Source organism: Borostomias antarcticus (genome assembly GCF_949987555.1).
Source record: "Borostomias antarcticus genome assembly, chromosome: 21".
Lineage (NCBI taxonomy): Eukaryota > Metazoa > Chordata > Actinopteri > Stomiiformes > Stomiidae > Borostomias > Borostomias antarcticus.
The window spans coordinates 2,468,503-2,485,720 of record NC_140254.1 but is presented as its reverse complement, the minus strand read 5'-3'; the positions used below and the strand labels follow the sequence as shown (position 1 = coordinate 2,485,720).

At 55.3% G+C, this 17,218-nt stretch overlaps 1 protein-coding gene across 1 annotated transcript in view; it reads left to right on the top strand.

The window, feature by feature from the left end:
• Window positions 1-17,218, top strand: part of arid1ab (AT-rich interactive domain 1Ab) — a 37,796-nt gene that overhangs the window by 11,454 nt on the left and 9,124 nt on the right. The window contains exons 2-8 of the mRNA XM_084455420.1: window positions 2,779-3,066; window positions 3,723-4,367; window positions 4,507-4,623; window positions 14,623-14,863; window positions 15,153-15,242; window positions 15,420-15,590; window positions 16,395-16,692. Of these exons, the coding sequence (XP_084311546.1) occupies window positions 2,779-3,066; window positions 3,723-4,367; window positions 4,507-4,623; window positions 14,623-14,863; window positions 15,153-15,242; window positions 15,420-15,590; window positions 16,395-16,692 (1,850 nt within the window). The remainder of the gene's footprint in view (window positions 1-2,778; window positions 3,067-3,722; window positions 4,368-4,506; window positions 4,624-14,622; window positions 14,864-15,152; window positions 15,243-15,419; window positions 15,591-16,394; window positions 16,693-17,218) is intronic.

Genomic DNA, 17,218 nt, shown 5'->3' with positions numbered 1-17,218 from the left:
AATGTACTGGAAGTTATGACTGAGTGATATACCACGTCGTGGGAAAAAAAGTTATTGATTTGGGGACAAGGAGGTGTCTGGCTCTCAGATAGTTTGTTGGCAACTAGATTTGACAACTGGTTAACTGATATGTTGCACAGGGAATATGCAGTAGCCTACAGTTCGCTCATGGCTTGCTAGCCATGTCAAGCAAGTACAGTAGGCTATGGGGTTAGCTAGTTTGGGTTTCTTGGCTGATTGTTTTGGTTGCTCGTTTCCAGGGATGGGAGAAATTGCTGAAAGAAAATGTAATGGACACTTTCCATTGCACTTGCGGCTCCAAACCCATGTTAACTATCGCTGTTCCTACAATGAATATAATATACCATTTGTAATTCCATAGCAACTAGCGCATAGATTTAGTGCAGAGGGACTATAATGAAAGTGAGCAAAGCATAAATAACATTTCTCTTTATATTTTAATGTAGAAAAATGTGATTAAATGACACTTTTTTTGTTTTCAGCAAGTAGCCATGGTATAAGCGGGTTAATATGCTCCGAGGTATGCTGTTATAGAAAAATAATGAAAAGCCCCCTCGGCTTTGCCTTGTGGGGTAATTGGCCACCGCATTGTGCATTGTTTTTTGATAACAGCACACCGCGTTATCAATACACACATCCTTCTATCCGTAGAAGCATGACATTCATAAGGCCTAAATCTACTTCAGATTGTTTGCAAAGAGGGTAATTATGAATAAGATTGATTCTTGATTCATGATGAATAAGATGATTATTTCGCAAAAATCTTTCAGTGGGCATTGTAAAAAGATTGTTGCAGCACCTCAAATCACCTTGATTTTAGCCTATATGAACGTGACACAGTTAATCGTGATTACAATATCAGGCAAAATAATCGCAATTAGTCATTTTTGTCATAATCGTGCAACCCTAACACACACACACACACGTACACCACTACACTGGCTAAACACCCACTGTCCATGAATCTGGAAGAAGGAGCTTAGCACAGTGTGGCCTGGGAGGCTGGAGGAAAACCTGGAGTGGAGCACGCACTGTTATCTCAGGATGCTGCGCTCCCCTGAGCGCCCCCAGAGCCAGTGTCCCTCTCCGCCCCCGTAGCGTGGCGTAGTCAGTCGGTCCCCGGGGGCGCGTACGGCCGCTGTGTCATTCATACCGTGCCAAGACTGCTTTATTAAAGGCCAGGAAGAGCAGAGCCTGGCCCAGGTTCAAACAGCAGTGCAGCTGGGACCTGTTACATTTTCGGCAGACTGCCCTCTCTATCTCTCACGGCCTATAAATAGCTTTTCGGCGGTTGTCTCCCTTAACTGAGGACTGAGGTTTTTGTGGAAGGACAGACGAAGAAAAAAAGAGAAATCCCAGATTAATAACCGTGGGAAACAACAGAGGCTTTGGTGTCTAGTTGGCCGACGGTGCAGCAGGAGAAGTGGAGATTCTTCTAACGCCGTCAGAGGAGCGTCCACTCTCCGGTCGCGCGACGGTCCGGCCTTCTTCTGACATCCCCTCCCCTACCACGCGCGGGGGGCGGATCGTGCCCGGCGGCGCTCCCGATTCCAAACCCCCCCCCCCATACCTCCTTGGTGACGTGTGTGTGAGAATATCTCGTCAGCCATCACTTCACCATACGCGTGCAGCCAAAAGTGTTTACGCGCGGGAGACCCCGATGGCATGAATTCCTCCATTCACTCGCCGCCACGGAGACTTGACGACCTTGGCTCCAGCTGCTGACAGGCGAGGCTACCCGCTTATAAACCTGTGGATTCCCCCGCCCTCCCCTTCCCTCCCCTCCCCTCCCCTCCTGCCGGGCTGCCAGGCGCTGTGACGCTGCCCGGGCCATGTGGAGCTTCCCCCAGTCCAGGCCCAGACCGGGGAGGCCCAGCCAAGGTCAGCCCCCCCCCCTCCCCCAAACCCCCCTCCGTCCCCCCAGACGCAGCTCCAGCTGAGGGGTGGGCTCGGCTCCAGCCACCGCAGACACTTCCATTTCCTTGAGCTTATTTTCATAGAAACCCTCCCTGACGTCTCCGCCGTAACAGTATCCACTCACTGGCACTGATCTGCTGGGCAGGGAAACGCTCCTGGCGGATATAGTGGGCTCATTCATTCATTCGGGGCCAATTTTTCCTCCCGTTTTTAGTGGGAAACATATCCAGCGCTACTATTTTTTTTTTTTTTCTTTCTTTGCTGTACCCTCACTGGTTTTCTCTCAAGACTGTTTGCACAGGAGAGTCTGCCAGTTCGCTTTGATTCGAGCTTGAGAAGCGTCTGACATGAAGGCCAGCCCAATGTGTTACAGTTGGCGTTCAGGTTGGGGAGTAATAGGAAGTGTTGACCCAACACTTCTCCTTTACAGCACTTCTCCTTTAAGAGGCATGCGCAGGCTATGTTTTTAAACGGGCTCAACGGCGGCCATTTCTTGTCAGGGAGCTCAGGAGTTTCCCATCACTGTCTATCGGTCACTAGAGTGGTCCTCACGGTTGACCAGGTTGCCTGGTATAACCATCTGACAGGATCACAATGGTAAAGGATTGTAAACAAGGCCAGCGATATCACAGGCCAAAAGCGCACTCCTTTCTCAGACCTCTCGACCGTAGTCTGAGGTTCTACCCTCCAACCACAGGTACAAGATGTTGATTTATTAGTAGTACATGCATGTTCTCATTGCGTGTACGGTACTCTCAGTTCATCAGTCTATGATGTTAAGTTAGAACTAATGGTCTCTCTTTCTTTCTCTCTCTCACTCTCTCTGTCTCTGTTCTCCAGCCCCCGAGCCCGATGGACCAGGTAGGGAAGATGCGAGCCGCGCCGTACGGTGCGGCCAACCCCTACACCCAGCAACAGCAACAGCAGCAGCCGCCGCCGCCACAGCAGCCGGGCCAGGGTCAGGGTCAGGGTCAGGGCCAGGGCCAGGGTCAGGGCCCGCCCCCCGGGCCCCAGCAGGGGGGGTCCTACCCCGGCCAGGGCTACGGGCCCCCGGGCCCTCAGAGGTACCCCATGGGCATGCAGGGTCGCACCCCTGGCAGCATGGCAGGCATGCAGTATGGACAGCAGGTGGGTAACTCTTCACTGTCCTCCTCACGTATCATGTCTCATCAGTCTCCAGTCTCTCTTACCCCTCCTATCGCCCCTTCGAACCCCCCTGTCGTCTTCACTAAATTGAACCTGTGAGGCCTGCATTTCCTGTCCAATGTGCTGTGTGATGGTCTCACTCCAGGCCTGGCAGGTTTCTCACTGTGAGCTTGATAAACCCCCCCCCCCCCCCCCAAGAAAACACGCATTTCCCTTTGTCAGCAGCCTCACACAACAACCACTCCAGGTTGTTTTGATGTGTCATTTCTGCACCATCTCATACTTTCTTTGAATCCCTGAGCGGTTAAGTGCCTTTACCAGACACACAGCTTTTGTTTTTTCTCTATTCCATGTTTCCCTGGCAAGGTCAGCTCTTTCTCCTCTCACAGCACTTGAGTAATGAAACGAATGTCGTTACTGAAAGCTTTTTGCGCACAGAATAGCGGCGTTTTAAAAGGTTTGAGTGCCCTCAAACTGCCAGTTTGAGCGAAGCAAGTTAAAATGGCACCGTATCTTAGCTTCTTTCTAATCTTGGTAGTCGGGGTTGATGTGGGAATCACAGGGTTGACGTGGGAATCGATCAGTCGGGTATTTTTCGTCTAACAGCTGCCTGTCTAATTATTGCTTCCCTCCTGTAGATGTCAGCCTATGGACAGCAGGGTCCGGTGGGCTACGGGCAGCAGAGCCAGGGCTACTACGGGCAGCACGGCCCCCCGCCACACCCCGGCCAGCAGCAGCAGCAGCCCCCGTACGCCGGCCAGCCCCAGAGCACCCCCGGAGCCCAGGGCCCCTATACCCAGCAGGGACACCCCTCCCAGCCACCCAGCCAACACGGCCAGGCTGGGGCTCCCTACCCCCAGTCCCAGGGCCCGCAGGGCCAGCCGCCCTACAACCAGCCCCCACAGTCCCAGCCAGGCCAGCCAGCCTACGCCCCGGCCCTGCCTCAGCAGCAGCAGGGTCCCCAGAACCAGCAGGGACCCCCGCAGGTCCAGCCCAGCTACCCCCAGCCTCCCGGCCCAGGGCAGGCTCCCCAGCAGCCCCCCTCGCAGCAGCAGCAAGGAGCCCAGCAGCAGCAGCAGCAGACGGCGCCCCCTCCCCAGACCCAGCAGCCACCAGGCCATGGCCAGGCCCAGCCTCAGCCTCAGCCTCAGCCTCAGCCCCAGCCCCAGCCCCAGCCCCAGCCCCAGCCCCAACAAGGCCAGCCCTCTCCCTACTCCCAGACTCCGCCCCTTCAGCAACAGCAGCAGCAGTCACCCTTCCAGAGGTTCCCGCCTCCTCCCCAGGTAAACAACAACCACAACAAAAAACCTCACGAAATCCAACTGTGCTTTTTGTCTACTGTGACCCAGCAAACACGTGCACACCTGCCTTTCCGGTGTTCCTGATACCTGGTGTATCCCCCCCCCCCCCCCTCCTCATCAGGAGCTATCCCAGGATTCCTTTAGCTCCCAGTCCAGCGCTCCCCCCTCCAACCAGCCCATGGCTTCCAACAAGAGCAGCCAAGAGGACAGCATGCAGGGACGGCCCTCCAGCTTGCCGGTGAGACCCCAGCGCAAGCCGAGACACACAAGCACGCACACACACACACACACACACACACACACGCACACACACACACGGCGCTCGGCTCTCACGGATCTGTTAGTCAACCGCAGTGTGCAGCACACATACTCACGCTTGTGCCTTTCTCACAGATACCACATAGACACACACACACACACACACACACACACACACACACACGACTACACACAACCTCCCTGTCACTGAACCAACCCAGCCCTCCTCATCCCCCGTGTGTCAATGCGCCCTCCCACGCGCACCTCTCCATTTGTCGTCTGCGTTGACCTTGACTCTTCACATGGTAATCAGCTGGAACACACATCACGGCTCTTTGTAGCCTCTGAATCACGGATGTGGGTAGAGTCAGCATTCTGGAGCTGGCAACAACCCCCCACCACACACACACACACACACACACACACACACACACACACACACACACACACACACACACTAGTTCTGACGCTCCTCTCAGAGGAGGAGAGAGCACAGGTGCACATGGAGGATTGGAGGTGCTATGAAAAAGGAATTTAAATTCACCACTCCTTTTAGGACTCTCAACGTTGTAGACAGAATTTTATGGCGTGGCGTGTATTTGGATGTAACTTTTTTTTTTTTTCCCCCACCTCAAACTGACATGCATTTCGATCTGCCCAGTCCTATGTTGATCTGGTCCAAATTTGCCCGGGATGAGAATAAGAGAATTTGGGTGGGACAGCTGCCCCTCGTCCCTGGGAAAGAGTGCCGGCCGACACCTGCGGTGTCTGTGGTCTGTGTTTATAGGTCAACACACGGAGATAACCTCATTCCGGACTTGGGAGAGTGAGAAATGAGATCATTAATGAGGGAGGGAGGGAAGCGGGAGGGCCAACAAGCAAACAACTTAAATAGTGTGAGTGATTACTGCGTGAAGAGGAGAGAGGGAGAGAGAGAGAGAGGGAGAGGGAGGGAGGGAGAGGGGGAGAGGGAGGGAGGGAGGGAGACCTGTGTGATGGAGCGAGAGCTGTCTGTGCCAGTGGGGGATGCCCCCAGGATGTGTCTCCCTCCTCTTTTATTTATTTCTCTTATTTATTTATACATCTCTCTCCGGGCCCCGCCATTGGCCGAGAAAGGCCAACCGGGGCTTTTTTTTTCTCTCCTGGGGAATTCCCCACCGGCAGCGTCCGATTGGCCGTGACAACCATTAATCTGGCTAAAGGTCTGGATGAGTAGATTCCACCCCCCCCTCCGCGAAGGGCACATGACACTGTGCAGATTACAGCCCGCCAACTCTAGCCATGCTTTCGTATATATACACACACACACACACACACACACACACACACACAGACACACACTCTCTGCCTGGCAGCCCTTAGCCACGTGCTATTAAAGTCAGTGTTCCTTATCCGGGCCTGGGAAGCCGGCCGGTGCTCATTCTCTCCCCGGTTCTGGCTAGGTAGCCCTCGGCCGAGCCGTCTGTCGGTTGCCAGACGTCACCTCACCCACTGTAAATTGCAGACTGGTACGCTGCTTGAGCCAGCTGTTAGAAACCGTGTGTTTTGTCTGCCGCTCCTGTGGGACCAACCTGCAGCGGTGTAACTGAACCGTAGGAAAACAGGAACACGTAGGAAAACACACGTCAGCGTTGAGAAGAGGGCCGCGGAGAGAGAGCGGAAAGAACAGCCCGAACCTGCCGAACGCGTCCGGCCAGTTCCTTGTTTGCTTTCAGCAGGGCTCAGACACACACACACACATACGCACGCACTACACTACACAAAAAACTCTAGGCCTCACTGTTGAGCTCAGCAAACTGTTTGTTCCCCAATGCTGCAGTCACAATGTTGACTTGAGTTTGTCTTTTGAATAACGTTTCCCTTTTCTGCGCTACGAAATGTGTCAAGCTCAGCTGTTCGTTTCCTTAGCGAGGAGCAGTAGACAGACTCACGAGAACACTCTCAACCACAAACGCACACCCGCTCACACACTACAGCACACACTAACACACCGCCGCTACTGCAGAATTGTAGATGACTTGGTGGCCTGATGGGATTTAGTTTAACCCTGCTTATAAGCATCGACCGCAGGGGGCGTCTGGTCTTCATGCTGGCCTCAGGTGACTCCGGACCACCAGCGCGGAAGGACAGGCAATACAGCTCTGCGGAGTTAGAAACGAAGGGGTTCCTATCGGTAGAAAATAAGGGCTTCCTATTCCCAACGAGACGACGAACCTCTTGACCAAACAATCACACCGCTGATGTTTTGTATTTTTAAGGCTTTTTATTTATTTATTTTTACGACGGGCGGGCGGGTGTTGGGGTTGGTGTGTGGAGGCGTGCGTCGCTCTGCCGCTGGCCAACGTGTGTGGTTGGCTGAGGGGGCGGGAGCGGGGGGAGGGGTGGCGCCTCTGTAAAAGTGACTTCCTCTGTTGTCAGTGTGAGGGCTTTCACTTTCCCTGGAAGTGACACTTCCTCTCCATGTCTGCCCGTGGGAATAGGAATGACTACACCGCCCCCCCTCCCTCCCTCCCTCCCTCCATCGCTCCCTCCATCCCTCCCTGGCCTCCACCGAGTTTTAATCCCCTCCTCGCCCTCTCAGAGCTCCTTTGTACCCCCTTTCCCAACGTGGGGCTAATCCCACTCAGGCCCGCCCCCTCCTGGTCTTGGTCCTGTGCACCGCCAAGGGTTCTGGGGTGTGGCGAGCTGAGCCCTCTCTCTCTCTCTCCTCTCTCTCCTCTCTCTCTCTCTCTCTCTCCTCTCTCTCTCTCCGTCTCTCGGATTGATGTTCAGGGAACGACTGAATGCGCTCTGGACTCGAGAAGGACAGGTCACATGTTGGTCACACACTCGCACTGTTGTTTCCCCCCTCCCCCTCTCCCTCGCTCCCTCTTTCCTTCCCTTCTCAGCAACAAGGTTTCATCTGGAGTAGTTTAATTCAGAACTTCCAGAGGGGGAGCGTCCATGTTCTCCAGGAAGTGTATGTTCACAGTGTTTGTGTGTGAGTGAAGCCCAAATGGACCCCGCCCTTTTGATTTCTTTCTCACCGGGCTTCCGGTGGCTTGAATCGCCATAGACAACCCACCCACCCCTCTCAAAACAGACCTCCATGACCTTATCGTGTGCGCGTGTCAAGACTCATGATATGGTGCCAAGCCCAGCTTGCCCCAGTCTCAGTCCACTAGCCCCAGCTCCTCTCCTCTCCTCCTCTTTCCTCTCCTCTCCTCCATCTCTCTCCTCCCTCTCATCATTTCTCCTCTCCCGTCTTCTCTCCGTTGCTCTCCTCTCCTCCTCTTTCCTCTCCTCCTCTTTCCTCTCCTCTCCTCCATCTCTCTCCTCCCTCTCATCATTTCTCCTCTCCCGTCTTCTCTCCGTTGCTCTCCTCTCCTCCCTTCTCTCTCCTCCAATGCTCGCCTCTCTGCAGCAGTACAGCTTGTGTGTGCGACACAGCTCTGGAGTCTCCTTTGCTATGCCGGCCCACTTTTTCCCTCCTACCCCCCCCCCCCCACCCTCCCCAACCCCTCTGCCTCTCCATATAGACTGTATTTTCTGTCCCTTTCTCTTTTCTATACGTCTTCTCCTTTTTAGAGATCGCGCTTTCCATTCTGTCTCTATTCTAATGTTCTCCTTCCCCTAGCCTGCTCTCCCCTCCCTCTCGCTCCTTCTCTCTCTCTCTCTCTCTCTCTCTCTCGTCGCCTCTCTGTAAATCAGCTTTCGTAACGCTGCGCGGCTCAACCTTGTTTTGCGAGGCTCTGCCATTGCAGTATTCAGTGTCTGGGGCGTGTTTCCTGTTGCTATTCTGGGGCCTGCGCTTCCTGTGTGTACGTGTCTTATTCAGATTCCAGGGCCTCACTGTCTCTCTCGCTCTCTCCCCCCTCGCTTCTCTGCTCCGTCTCACTCGCCTTCCCTCTCACTCTCTTTCTCTATTTCTCTCTCTCTCTCTCTCTCTCTCTCTCTCTCTCTCTCTCTCTCTTCCCTTTCTCTCTGTATGTGATTTTTAATTAATGTACTTGAGAAAATTCAATCTGCTGACAAAGTGTATTGTTTTGGATTTGCCTCAGTGGATTGTTTGGAGCTGGAAAATTCTGCCCTGTTTTGCTCCTGTGAGCACATACGCACACGCTCTCTCCCTCCCTCCCTCCCTCCCTCCCTCCCTCCCTCCCTCCCTCCCTCCCTCCCTCCCTCCCTCCCTCCCTCCCTCCCTCCCTCCCTCCCTCCCTCCCTCCCTCTCTCCCTCCCTCTCGCTCGCTCTCTCTCGCTCTCTCCCTCTCGCTCGCTCGCTCTCTCTCGCACTCACTCACACGCACGCACACACACACACTCCCAAGCCCCTCCCCTCTGCCTCCATTTCTGCTGGGCTGAGCTAGTTTTGCAGCACAAAGACTGAGGCTGACTGCAGCACTGTCTGTCCCCGGCTCAGCCCCGCTGATTGGGGCAGGACGAGTCTCGGTCCGCGTGTCTGGATGAATATGGATCAGTTTGAGATAGAGGAGGGCTCTATGTGTACAAAAATCCTCATGCTTTTTTCCTCCAGTATTTTTTTTTCTTTTTTCTCCTCCTCCTGCTCTCGGAGACGGACTAGTGTTGCGCGGCGCTTTGGCAGCGCCCTCTAGCTTGGTTTGCCGCTGCGTGTGGGAGGGGCTTGGTGCCGGGGAGGGAGGGAGGGAGGCAGGCAGACTGGCTGGCTCTGAAGCTCCCTCGGAGCCCTCTGTCCCAGGCAGCACCCCTCACCTCGGGCTGGGCAGCTGCCTGACTCACTCGGGCATCTGTGCGGAGCTCTGGGACTCCCCCCTACTATTGTGATCAGTACAAAAGCCTCCCCCCCACACACACACACACACACACCATCACCCCATTATTCAAAGCAATCAGACTCCCCTCCTCTCCCCTCACTTCCCTCCCTCTGTTCGGCACACACTGGTGCAGGAGTGTTTGTGCGTGTGCGCGCGTGCGCAAGCTCAATTAGGCAAATGTTGAAGGTTTATTAGTCACTCTGGGAAAGTAAAGCCTATTTTCACAACCAGAAACGTAGCCTTCGGCAACCCAAGTGTATTAGAGAGGAAGACGGCTGAAATAGCAGCTGAACAATATTGATTAGCACCTTTTCCTCCTTTTTTCTCTCTATCAATCCTTTTTTCCCTCCTCCTTCTCCCGTTCTCCTCCACACTTGTGTCCCTTGGCTTCTCTGCATTAATTACCGGTCCTGTGTGGTCTATTGTGATGAGGCACCAGGCTAATGGTGGTCTCAGGGGGGGGGGGGGGGGGGGTGAGTGAGCAGAAACGCACACCAGTCTCCACCAGCAGGGACTCTGGGAGGAACCTGGTTGCGAGGAAGATCCCTGCTTTAGTTTTCAGATATTTTGGGGCTTGACCACCCCCCCCCCCCACCACCCCCTAGAGCAATGACTCGGGGCCCGGGTGCGCTTGCTTTTAATTCCATTAGCGAATAGTAACTAAATATCCCACTCGACACTCAAGTATTTTTGATAGTTGGGTAATTGGCCTGTGATTTCAGTGGGCCGTGTGGGGTACACCGCACGCTCTAGCCCTAGCCCTAGCTCTAGTGTGGGTTTCTCCCCAGCCTCGTGCTGTGGAACACTGTAATGGCTGCTGCTGTGTGAGGCAGGGGCCTGCCTCTCCTCTCTCTCCTCTCCTCTCCTCCTCCTCCTCCCTCTCTTCCTCCATAGTGGGATGGGAGTGCCCCCTTATGGTTGAGCTCAGCCCTGCAAACCCAGAGCCGGGGCTATGGCTGCCTCTCTCCAGGCCCAGTGTGGGCTTCCCAGAGCGCCCTCCCCCCACCCCGACCCCGCTGCAGTGCGGCCCAGTCCCAGGCTGATGGAGGACACCCCAAGCCTGACCCCCTAGCCGAGCCCTGCCCTCCCCTGACCCCACCTGCCCCCCCAGGCCCCCCTCACACCTGTCCCTCGCAGGAGCAGTGCCACAACCGGGGGTCGATCGATCGATCGATATGACGCCTGGTGGAGCCACGTGCCGAAAGGATGGGACGTAAATAAAATAAAAAAATGAAAGGGGGGGGGGTTATAAAAATGTCCCAGTTCTACTATGTGATCTGTGCCTCCGATGCCGCGTAGTGGCTTCAAACTTCAGACGTGTTCAGACGGCACCGGCGAGGCTGAGAATCAGCGCTGCCTGGAGGAGCTCAGCTGAGATGCTGGGATGAGGTGGAGGTTGACATTTCCCATGACCCTCTGTGAATATCAAGAGCGCGGCGCCGCGGCCGAAACACAAGGTGAAGTGGCGCGGCGGCCTTTGAATTGCGCACGGTGACGAGACGACCGTGAACACACACACACACACACACGGCGATCTGAGCAGGTGAAGGTTTTTTCTGCCTTTGCCGTCTGTGTTTGTCCGTGTGTGTGTGTGTGCGCGTGCGTGTGTGAGTCTCCCAGGCCGCCTGATCGCACCCAGAGGCTGAGTGTGTAATTAAAGTCACACCAGAGCTGGGGAGAATGGCTTTGGTCTGGCTGTGCTTCCTGTAACAATGACGGGCTCGTCTTTGTAGTTGCTGACTGCACCGTGACCCCGACAGGCTCGCGGGGAGGGAGGCCAGGGGAAGAGGAGTGTGTGTGTGTGTGGGGGAGGGGGAGGGGGGGGGGGGGCTGCGCTAATGTGTCAAAGCACGTGGAGCACCGTAACCATGGCAGCCCCTGAGACACGCATGCTTCTTTTTTTTCCCCTCTCCCTCTCTCTCCCTCTCTCTCTCTCTCTCTCCCTCTCTCTCTCTCTCTCTCCCTCTCCCCGCCTCCCGTCTCGTCTCCGGAGAGGATGAGAGAGCGTGTGTGCGTGTCTCCCCCGTGCTGGTCTGGGAAAAGAAAGGCTGCCAGGGAGTAGATGAGCCTGAGAGAGAGAGAGAGAGAGAGAGAGAGAGAGGGGGAGGGTCAGGGAGAGTATGACTGTGAGCTGAACCCTGGACCCCCCCCTCCACCCCCACACATCCCCCGATCTGGTTACAGCGCTGGCCTCGGTCATGCACTCCCGATAGCTAGCCTTGATTATCTCGCTCGCGCTGATGGGGCACAGGCGCGCTCTGCTCACCGCCTAGCTGACCGGCTAGCTGCCGCGGCTTCCCTCCGCACCGCGCTCCAGCTGGAAGGAAATCAACAGCTCGGCAGACTAATGACTCCAGTTTGACTTGATTGATTCAGTGAAGTAATCTGCAAATGGAACACATTAGATGGGGAGCATGCGGGCGAAGCACTCGGATGACCCAGAGACAGTTTGGACACGTTGCTTGTGGTGGAAAGAAGAGAACATGGCCACCGACTCACACACACTGGCTCAGCCAGACTATTTCAAAGTCATAATTACACATTTTTACATTTCAGGTACATTTAAAAAAATATATATAATGATTTGGTTCTCGGAAAACTGAATTCTCAGGGGCAGGGTTCTGTCTACTCTGGCTGTTCTGTCATTCCTAGCTTTGGCTAAGAGCTCTCTGTGGAAGTTCTATGAGAGGCAGTGTAAAACACAAAATGGCTGCCGCAGAGCAGAGGGAAACATGGTGCACCACAGAGCTGAGGCACCGGCTCTCACTCCCCCTCTCCACAGTGGAGAGCTGGCTGCTCAGAGATGTAGAAGACGTCCTGGAGTGTGTTTTGGTGCATTTTGGGGATAAATACTGTTCTAGATTTCTTTTGGTAAATAATGCCACACCCACTCTCATCCTTTTTCCACTCCCTGCTTCTTTAGCCTGTCTTTTCCCCTCAGTGTGATAAGTGGCTAGCATGTTGAATGGCACAGCCAACTCCAGAGTTAAGCTCACCCCCGTCCAGCTTGTGTGGTCAGCAGAACGGGAGCTACGCTGCCTGCCTGCCTGCCTGCCTGTCTGCGTGCCTGTCTGCCTGTCTGCCTGTCTGCGTGCCTGTCTGCCTGGTGCTGCTGTGCAATATTGAGCAGGGAAAAATCAATGACCACAGAGTGGGAGTAGCTAGGCAAAAGAGTGTGTGTGCGTGTGTGTGTGCGTGTGCGTGTGTGTGTGTGCGTGTGTGTGTGTTTGTGCACACGGGTGTGTGTGTGTGCGCACGCATGCCTGTACGTGTAAGCGCTCTCTATCCACCCAGGGATGCGAACTGTCAGTTTGGTTTAAGAGTCTGATATTTTGGGAATCTTAAAACAAACGTTGCACGTGGATTTTGCACACAAGCCATTGTGCTGGTCATGCAGCTTCCCTTTCCTCTGTGTACAGTAGGATTGTGTCCCTCATCACGCCCTGTCCTGGTCCACGGGTCTGAGCCTGATTTGTGGCCTGCTGTCCCCGCGTGACCTCTCTCCGGGAGGGGAGGCTCCCGGGCGTAGCCTCCGGGGATTGACCCCGTGACCCCTGCCTCCTGCCCTGTGTCCTGGAGGGGGGGGGGGGGGGGGGGGGGGGGGGGGGGAGGATCTGTGTGTCTGAGAGGCCCCTGTGGCTGCAGGGCTACTGAGGCGTTCACTGTGCGGCGCCCGGCCCGGAACCCAAGTCCCAGGCCGTCAGATGACTTGTCTTGTGATGTCTGCTAACCCCCCCCCCCCCCCACCCCCCCACCCCCACCCCACTCAGCAGGTCAGCTGACTCTGCTGAGTTAGTACGGACTCCGCCATGGCTGCAGGATTGTGCCTGTTTTTCAATGTAGTCAAATCCACTACTTTGATTGTCGCCCTGAATGGCCTCTTCTGAAGCAGCCCTGCTCTGCCTGTGCGCTGCTCACCGCCGCCATGGCCGCACACCGCAACGCTTTGAAACAAAGTAGCGGCGCTATACTGTTGGTTACACATGGGCACACACACACACACACACACACACACTCACACACTCACTGCCTTGTACTAGCGCTGCTCTCCTGCCCGGGTCACTTACAACACTGCCGTGTGGCAGAGAGGGAGGGGAAGGGGGGTGGGGGGAGGGGGGCAGGCAGAGGGAATCTGAATCAGCGTCCTCCTCCTGTCGCTCCCTCCGGGGTTCCTCCATCAGGTCACGTCCCAAAAATAGCAGCGGGCGCCGTTTCAAGTGCAAAACCGCCGGCTTCGGGGCTGCAGCCAGCCTGCGAGTGTGAGATTTCTATGGGAATAGTTGGCCACCTTCCAGTGTGTGTGTGCCTGCTTGTATGTGTGTGTGTGTGTGTGTGTGTTATTTTCCCCTCCTCCTCCCTCCCGCCCTCCAATTTTTTTTCCCTCCTGCGATCTGACTGGCAGATGAGTTTGCATTTCTGAGCAGCACATGGCCTCCACGTGAGGGCTGCCCGAGGGTAAACACTCACCTTCCCACGAGCGGTCATCCCCTGCCCGGACCGCCGGCCGGTCCCCAGTCACAGCCAGCTCCGCTTCTCCACTCAATAACACAAACCGCACGGCAGCGGTGCCCAGAGCCCGTCCGCCCCAGAGCCAATTAATTTCTCTCTATCGCCGGATTAATGTTTCATATCATTTTTCACTTCACAAAGAGGGTCCACATGAGCCAAACGTTCTCTCCAGTTTAGATCACACGGCGTCATTAAAGTGACGTGGTGTGTTTCTAATGTCTTTGCTTGGCTGGGGCCCGGTCGCCCTGGCAACATGGATATAATTGAGCATGTACAGAATGGAACGTTTGCCGTCATGTTTTTGTGTGGCGGATAATTTAATTTGTCTTGCGCACCTGAACTAAATCTCAGTGACAGGTGTGTAGGTGGAGCAGATGCGTTCTATGAGGAAACAGGACACCCTTCACTTGCTCAATGAATTCAATGTGTGGATACATGACCTTCTTCACCATATCTGAAGAAGATCTTCAGGTAACATGAAGGCCATGTACCGAAATGTTGTTTATTAAATTTGAGATTGTTGTGCAAGTGAAGCCGGTGTGTGGGTGTTCCCGTTTCCTCATAGTATGTTTTTGTACGATAAAACCCACTGTAACCAGCATCGGTGGCGTCCATTGCCGGGTTATAACCACATTTGTGTTTTCAGATAAATCCGTGTTCTCAATCGTGTCCTCGCGCTCTCTCTCCTGTTGGTCCAGGACCTGTCGGGCTCCATCGACGACCTACCCACGGGGACGGAAGGAGCCCTGAGCCCCGGGGTCAGCACCTCGGGCGTGTCCAGCAGCCAGGGCGAGCAGAGCAACCCCGCCCAGTCGCCCTTCTCCCCCCACACCTCGCCCCACCTGCCGGGCATCCGCGGGCCCTCGCCCTCCCCCGTGGGCTCCCCCGCCAGCGTCACGCCCTCCCGCTCCGGGCCCCTGTCCCCCGCTGCCGTGCCGGGTGAGTGGCGAAGGGGCTTATGGGGGAAACGGCGCCCTCTAGTAACGCAGAGAAGAGCCAGAATCAGGTCCAGTCTGCGGTCCTCTGTTTACGGTCATCAACAGCGATAAACCTAGCCTGACGTTAGACAATATAAGCAGAGGGAGAACCAGTAAACTCCAACCATGCACTTCCAAGTCCATCGTACAGATGTAGTTGTAATGCGGAAATCCGTTTCTCAGTCAGCTGTGTCGTACAGTCGTGTGGTCCAGCAAGGTGTGTTTCTGACCGTCTCTTGGATGCTGTGCAGGGAACCAGATGCCCCCGAGGCCTCCCAGTGTCCAGTCAGATGGAATCCTGCACTCTTCCATGAATCAGTCACCCATGGGCCAGGACAGGGGTGAGTGTGGACGATGGACACTTAACACTCTCAGTATATATATACATGTTAAAGTTTAGATTTGGAAGGTAACTGGATGCTGTAAGATTTATATGACAACGTAATACATAACACGTAATAACTACTTTCTCTCCTCTCTCTCTCTCTCTCTCTCTCTCTCTCTCTCTCTCTGTGCAGTGTACATGCGGAACCCACAGATGCCTCCCTACGTGTCGCCCCAGCCTGGCTCTGCCTTATCCCCACGCCAGTCATCGGGAGGCCAGATGCATGCCGGGATGGGTCCCAGCTACCCCCAGAATAATTCGATGGGCAACTATGGGCCTCAAAGCGGCCAGTACGGACCACAAGGTACCGCCTCAGGGCCCCCAGAGGGCGGAGGGGAGGGGGAAGCGGGAACCGTTAGAGTGGTCATGCGTTCATCTACAGACTACAGACGAGTCTACAGATTCCAGACGAGTCTACAGACTCCAGACGAGTGCCACTGCTGTAGCAGACTTGCGCCACTTGATCATCGGTGGAACGCTCTCTTAAAAGCATTCTCCATCGTCGTCTACGGACCGTCACAATCTGTTTTCTCAGGTTGCCTGAATACAGTCGAGCCTTTGAGGCATCGCTTTTCAATATAGATGTATGAACTTGTGGAATATCTGAGCCTCAGAGGGCTTATTTTCCACGGCTTTGAAGTAGCGCGATCAGTCATATCCACACGCAGGCCCCCCCCAGGCCCCCCCCCCCCCAGCCCCCCCCCAGGCACCCCGGCTGAGCTTAATATAGCCGGACCACCGAAACTCCTCACAGCGCAGTTTTTATGATTGAGGCGAGGTTTTGAATTCACCACGGGAGTGACCTCAAGGTTCACCGCTGCTCTTTCTGTTTGAATGAAAAACCTCCCCCTCAATTAATATTGTATCAGGATCCATTATACAACATTCTTCAGTGGGTGTCTCAATTGAATTGTTGGCTGAGGGATTGAAATAGCCGTCGTCTTTTTTCAATGTCTGATGGAATATTAAGTCTAATAAAAAGCCTCAATGTATTCTGTCAAGAATGACCTGGACCAATGACTGCGGTTGTTTTTGACCTCTCGCTCTCTCTCTCTCTCGCTCTCTCGCTCTCTCTCTCTCTCTCTCTCCCTCCCTCCCTCCCCCCCAGGTTACCCGAGACAGCCTGGCTACAGCGGCATGCCCAACGCCACCGGCTACCCCGGTCCAGGCATGGGCGGCTCCATGAACCCCATGCCGGGCCAGGCGGGCGGGGCCCCCTACGCGGGCATGCCCCCCGGCAGGATGGGCCCCGGGCAGATGGGCGCACGGCCCTACGGCCCCGGGATGGGCCCCAACATGGGCGCCATGCCCCCGCAGGTGGCCTCGGGGATGTGCCCCCCTCCGGTCATGACCAGGAAGGAGGCCGGCACCCCCATGCACCACCCCTCCAACTCCGTGCACAACAGGTAGGCCCGCCCGTCGGGGATCCGCGTCCAAGGAGGGGACGAGGGGACGAGGGCAAAGCAGCGTCAAGGGCCTGCCGTCCTCGGAGACGCACGGCCGTTAATTGTCGTCTCCTTTGCCGTGTGTGTGTGTTTAAGCGCGCGCGGCCCTCGACGTTCGTCGCGCGGCCTTTGCCGCTCGTAGGCAGAGCTCTGGCGGAAGAGCAAGCCTGCAGCATCAGCAGCTTAGAGAGGCGGATGAAGGATGACTTCACTGGGGATGAGACGAGAGAGGGATGAGATCAGTGATGCAGGCTGTGAGTCGACCACTCGCACTCAGTCAGGATTTCAGCTCAGGCGCAGAGAGAGACGCGCGCAGGTGGGCTCGGAGGAGGTAAGGCAGGCAGGTACCGAGGAAGATGAGAGAGAGAGAGAGAGAGAGAGAGAATGGAGAAATGGTGCAGTGGAAGGAGATGACGTATGAAGGAGAGATGAAGATGGAGGAACATTTGAAGCGCTAAGACCCAGAGTCTCAGCCCGTTCGGACGAT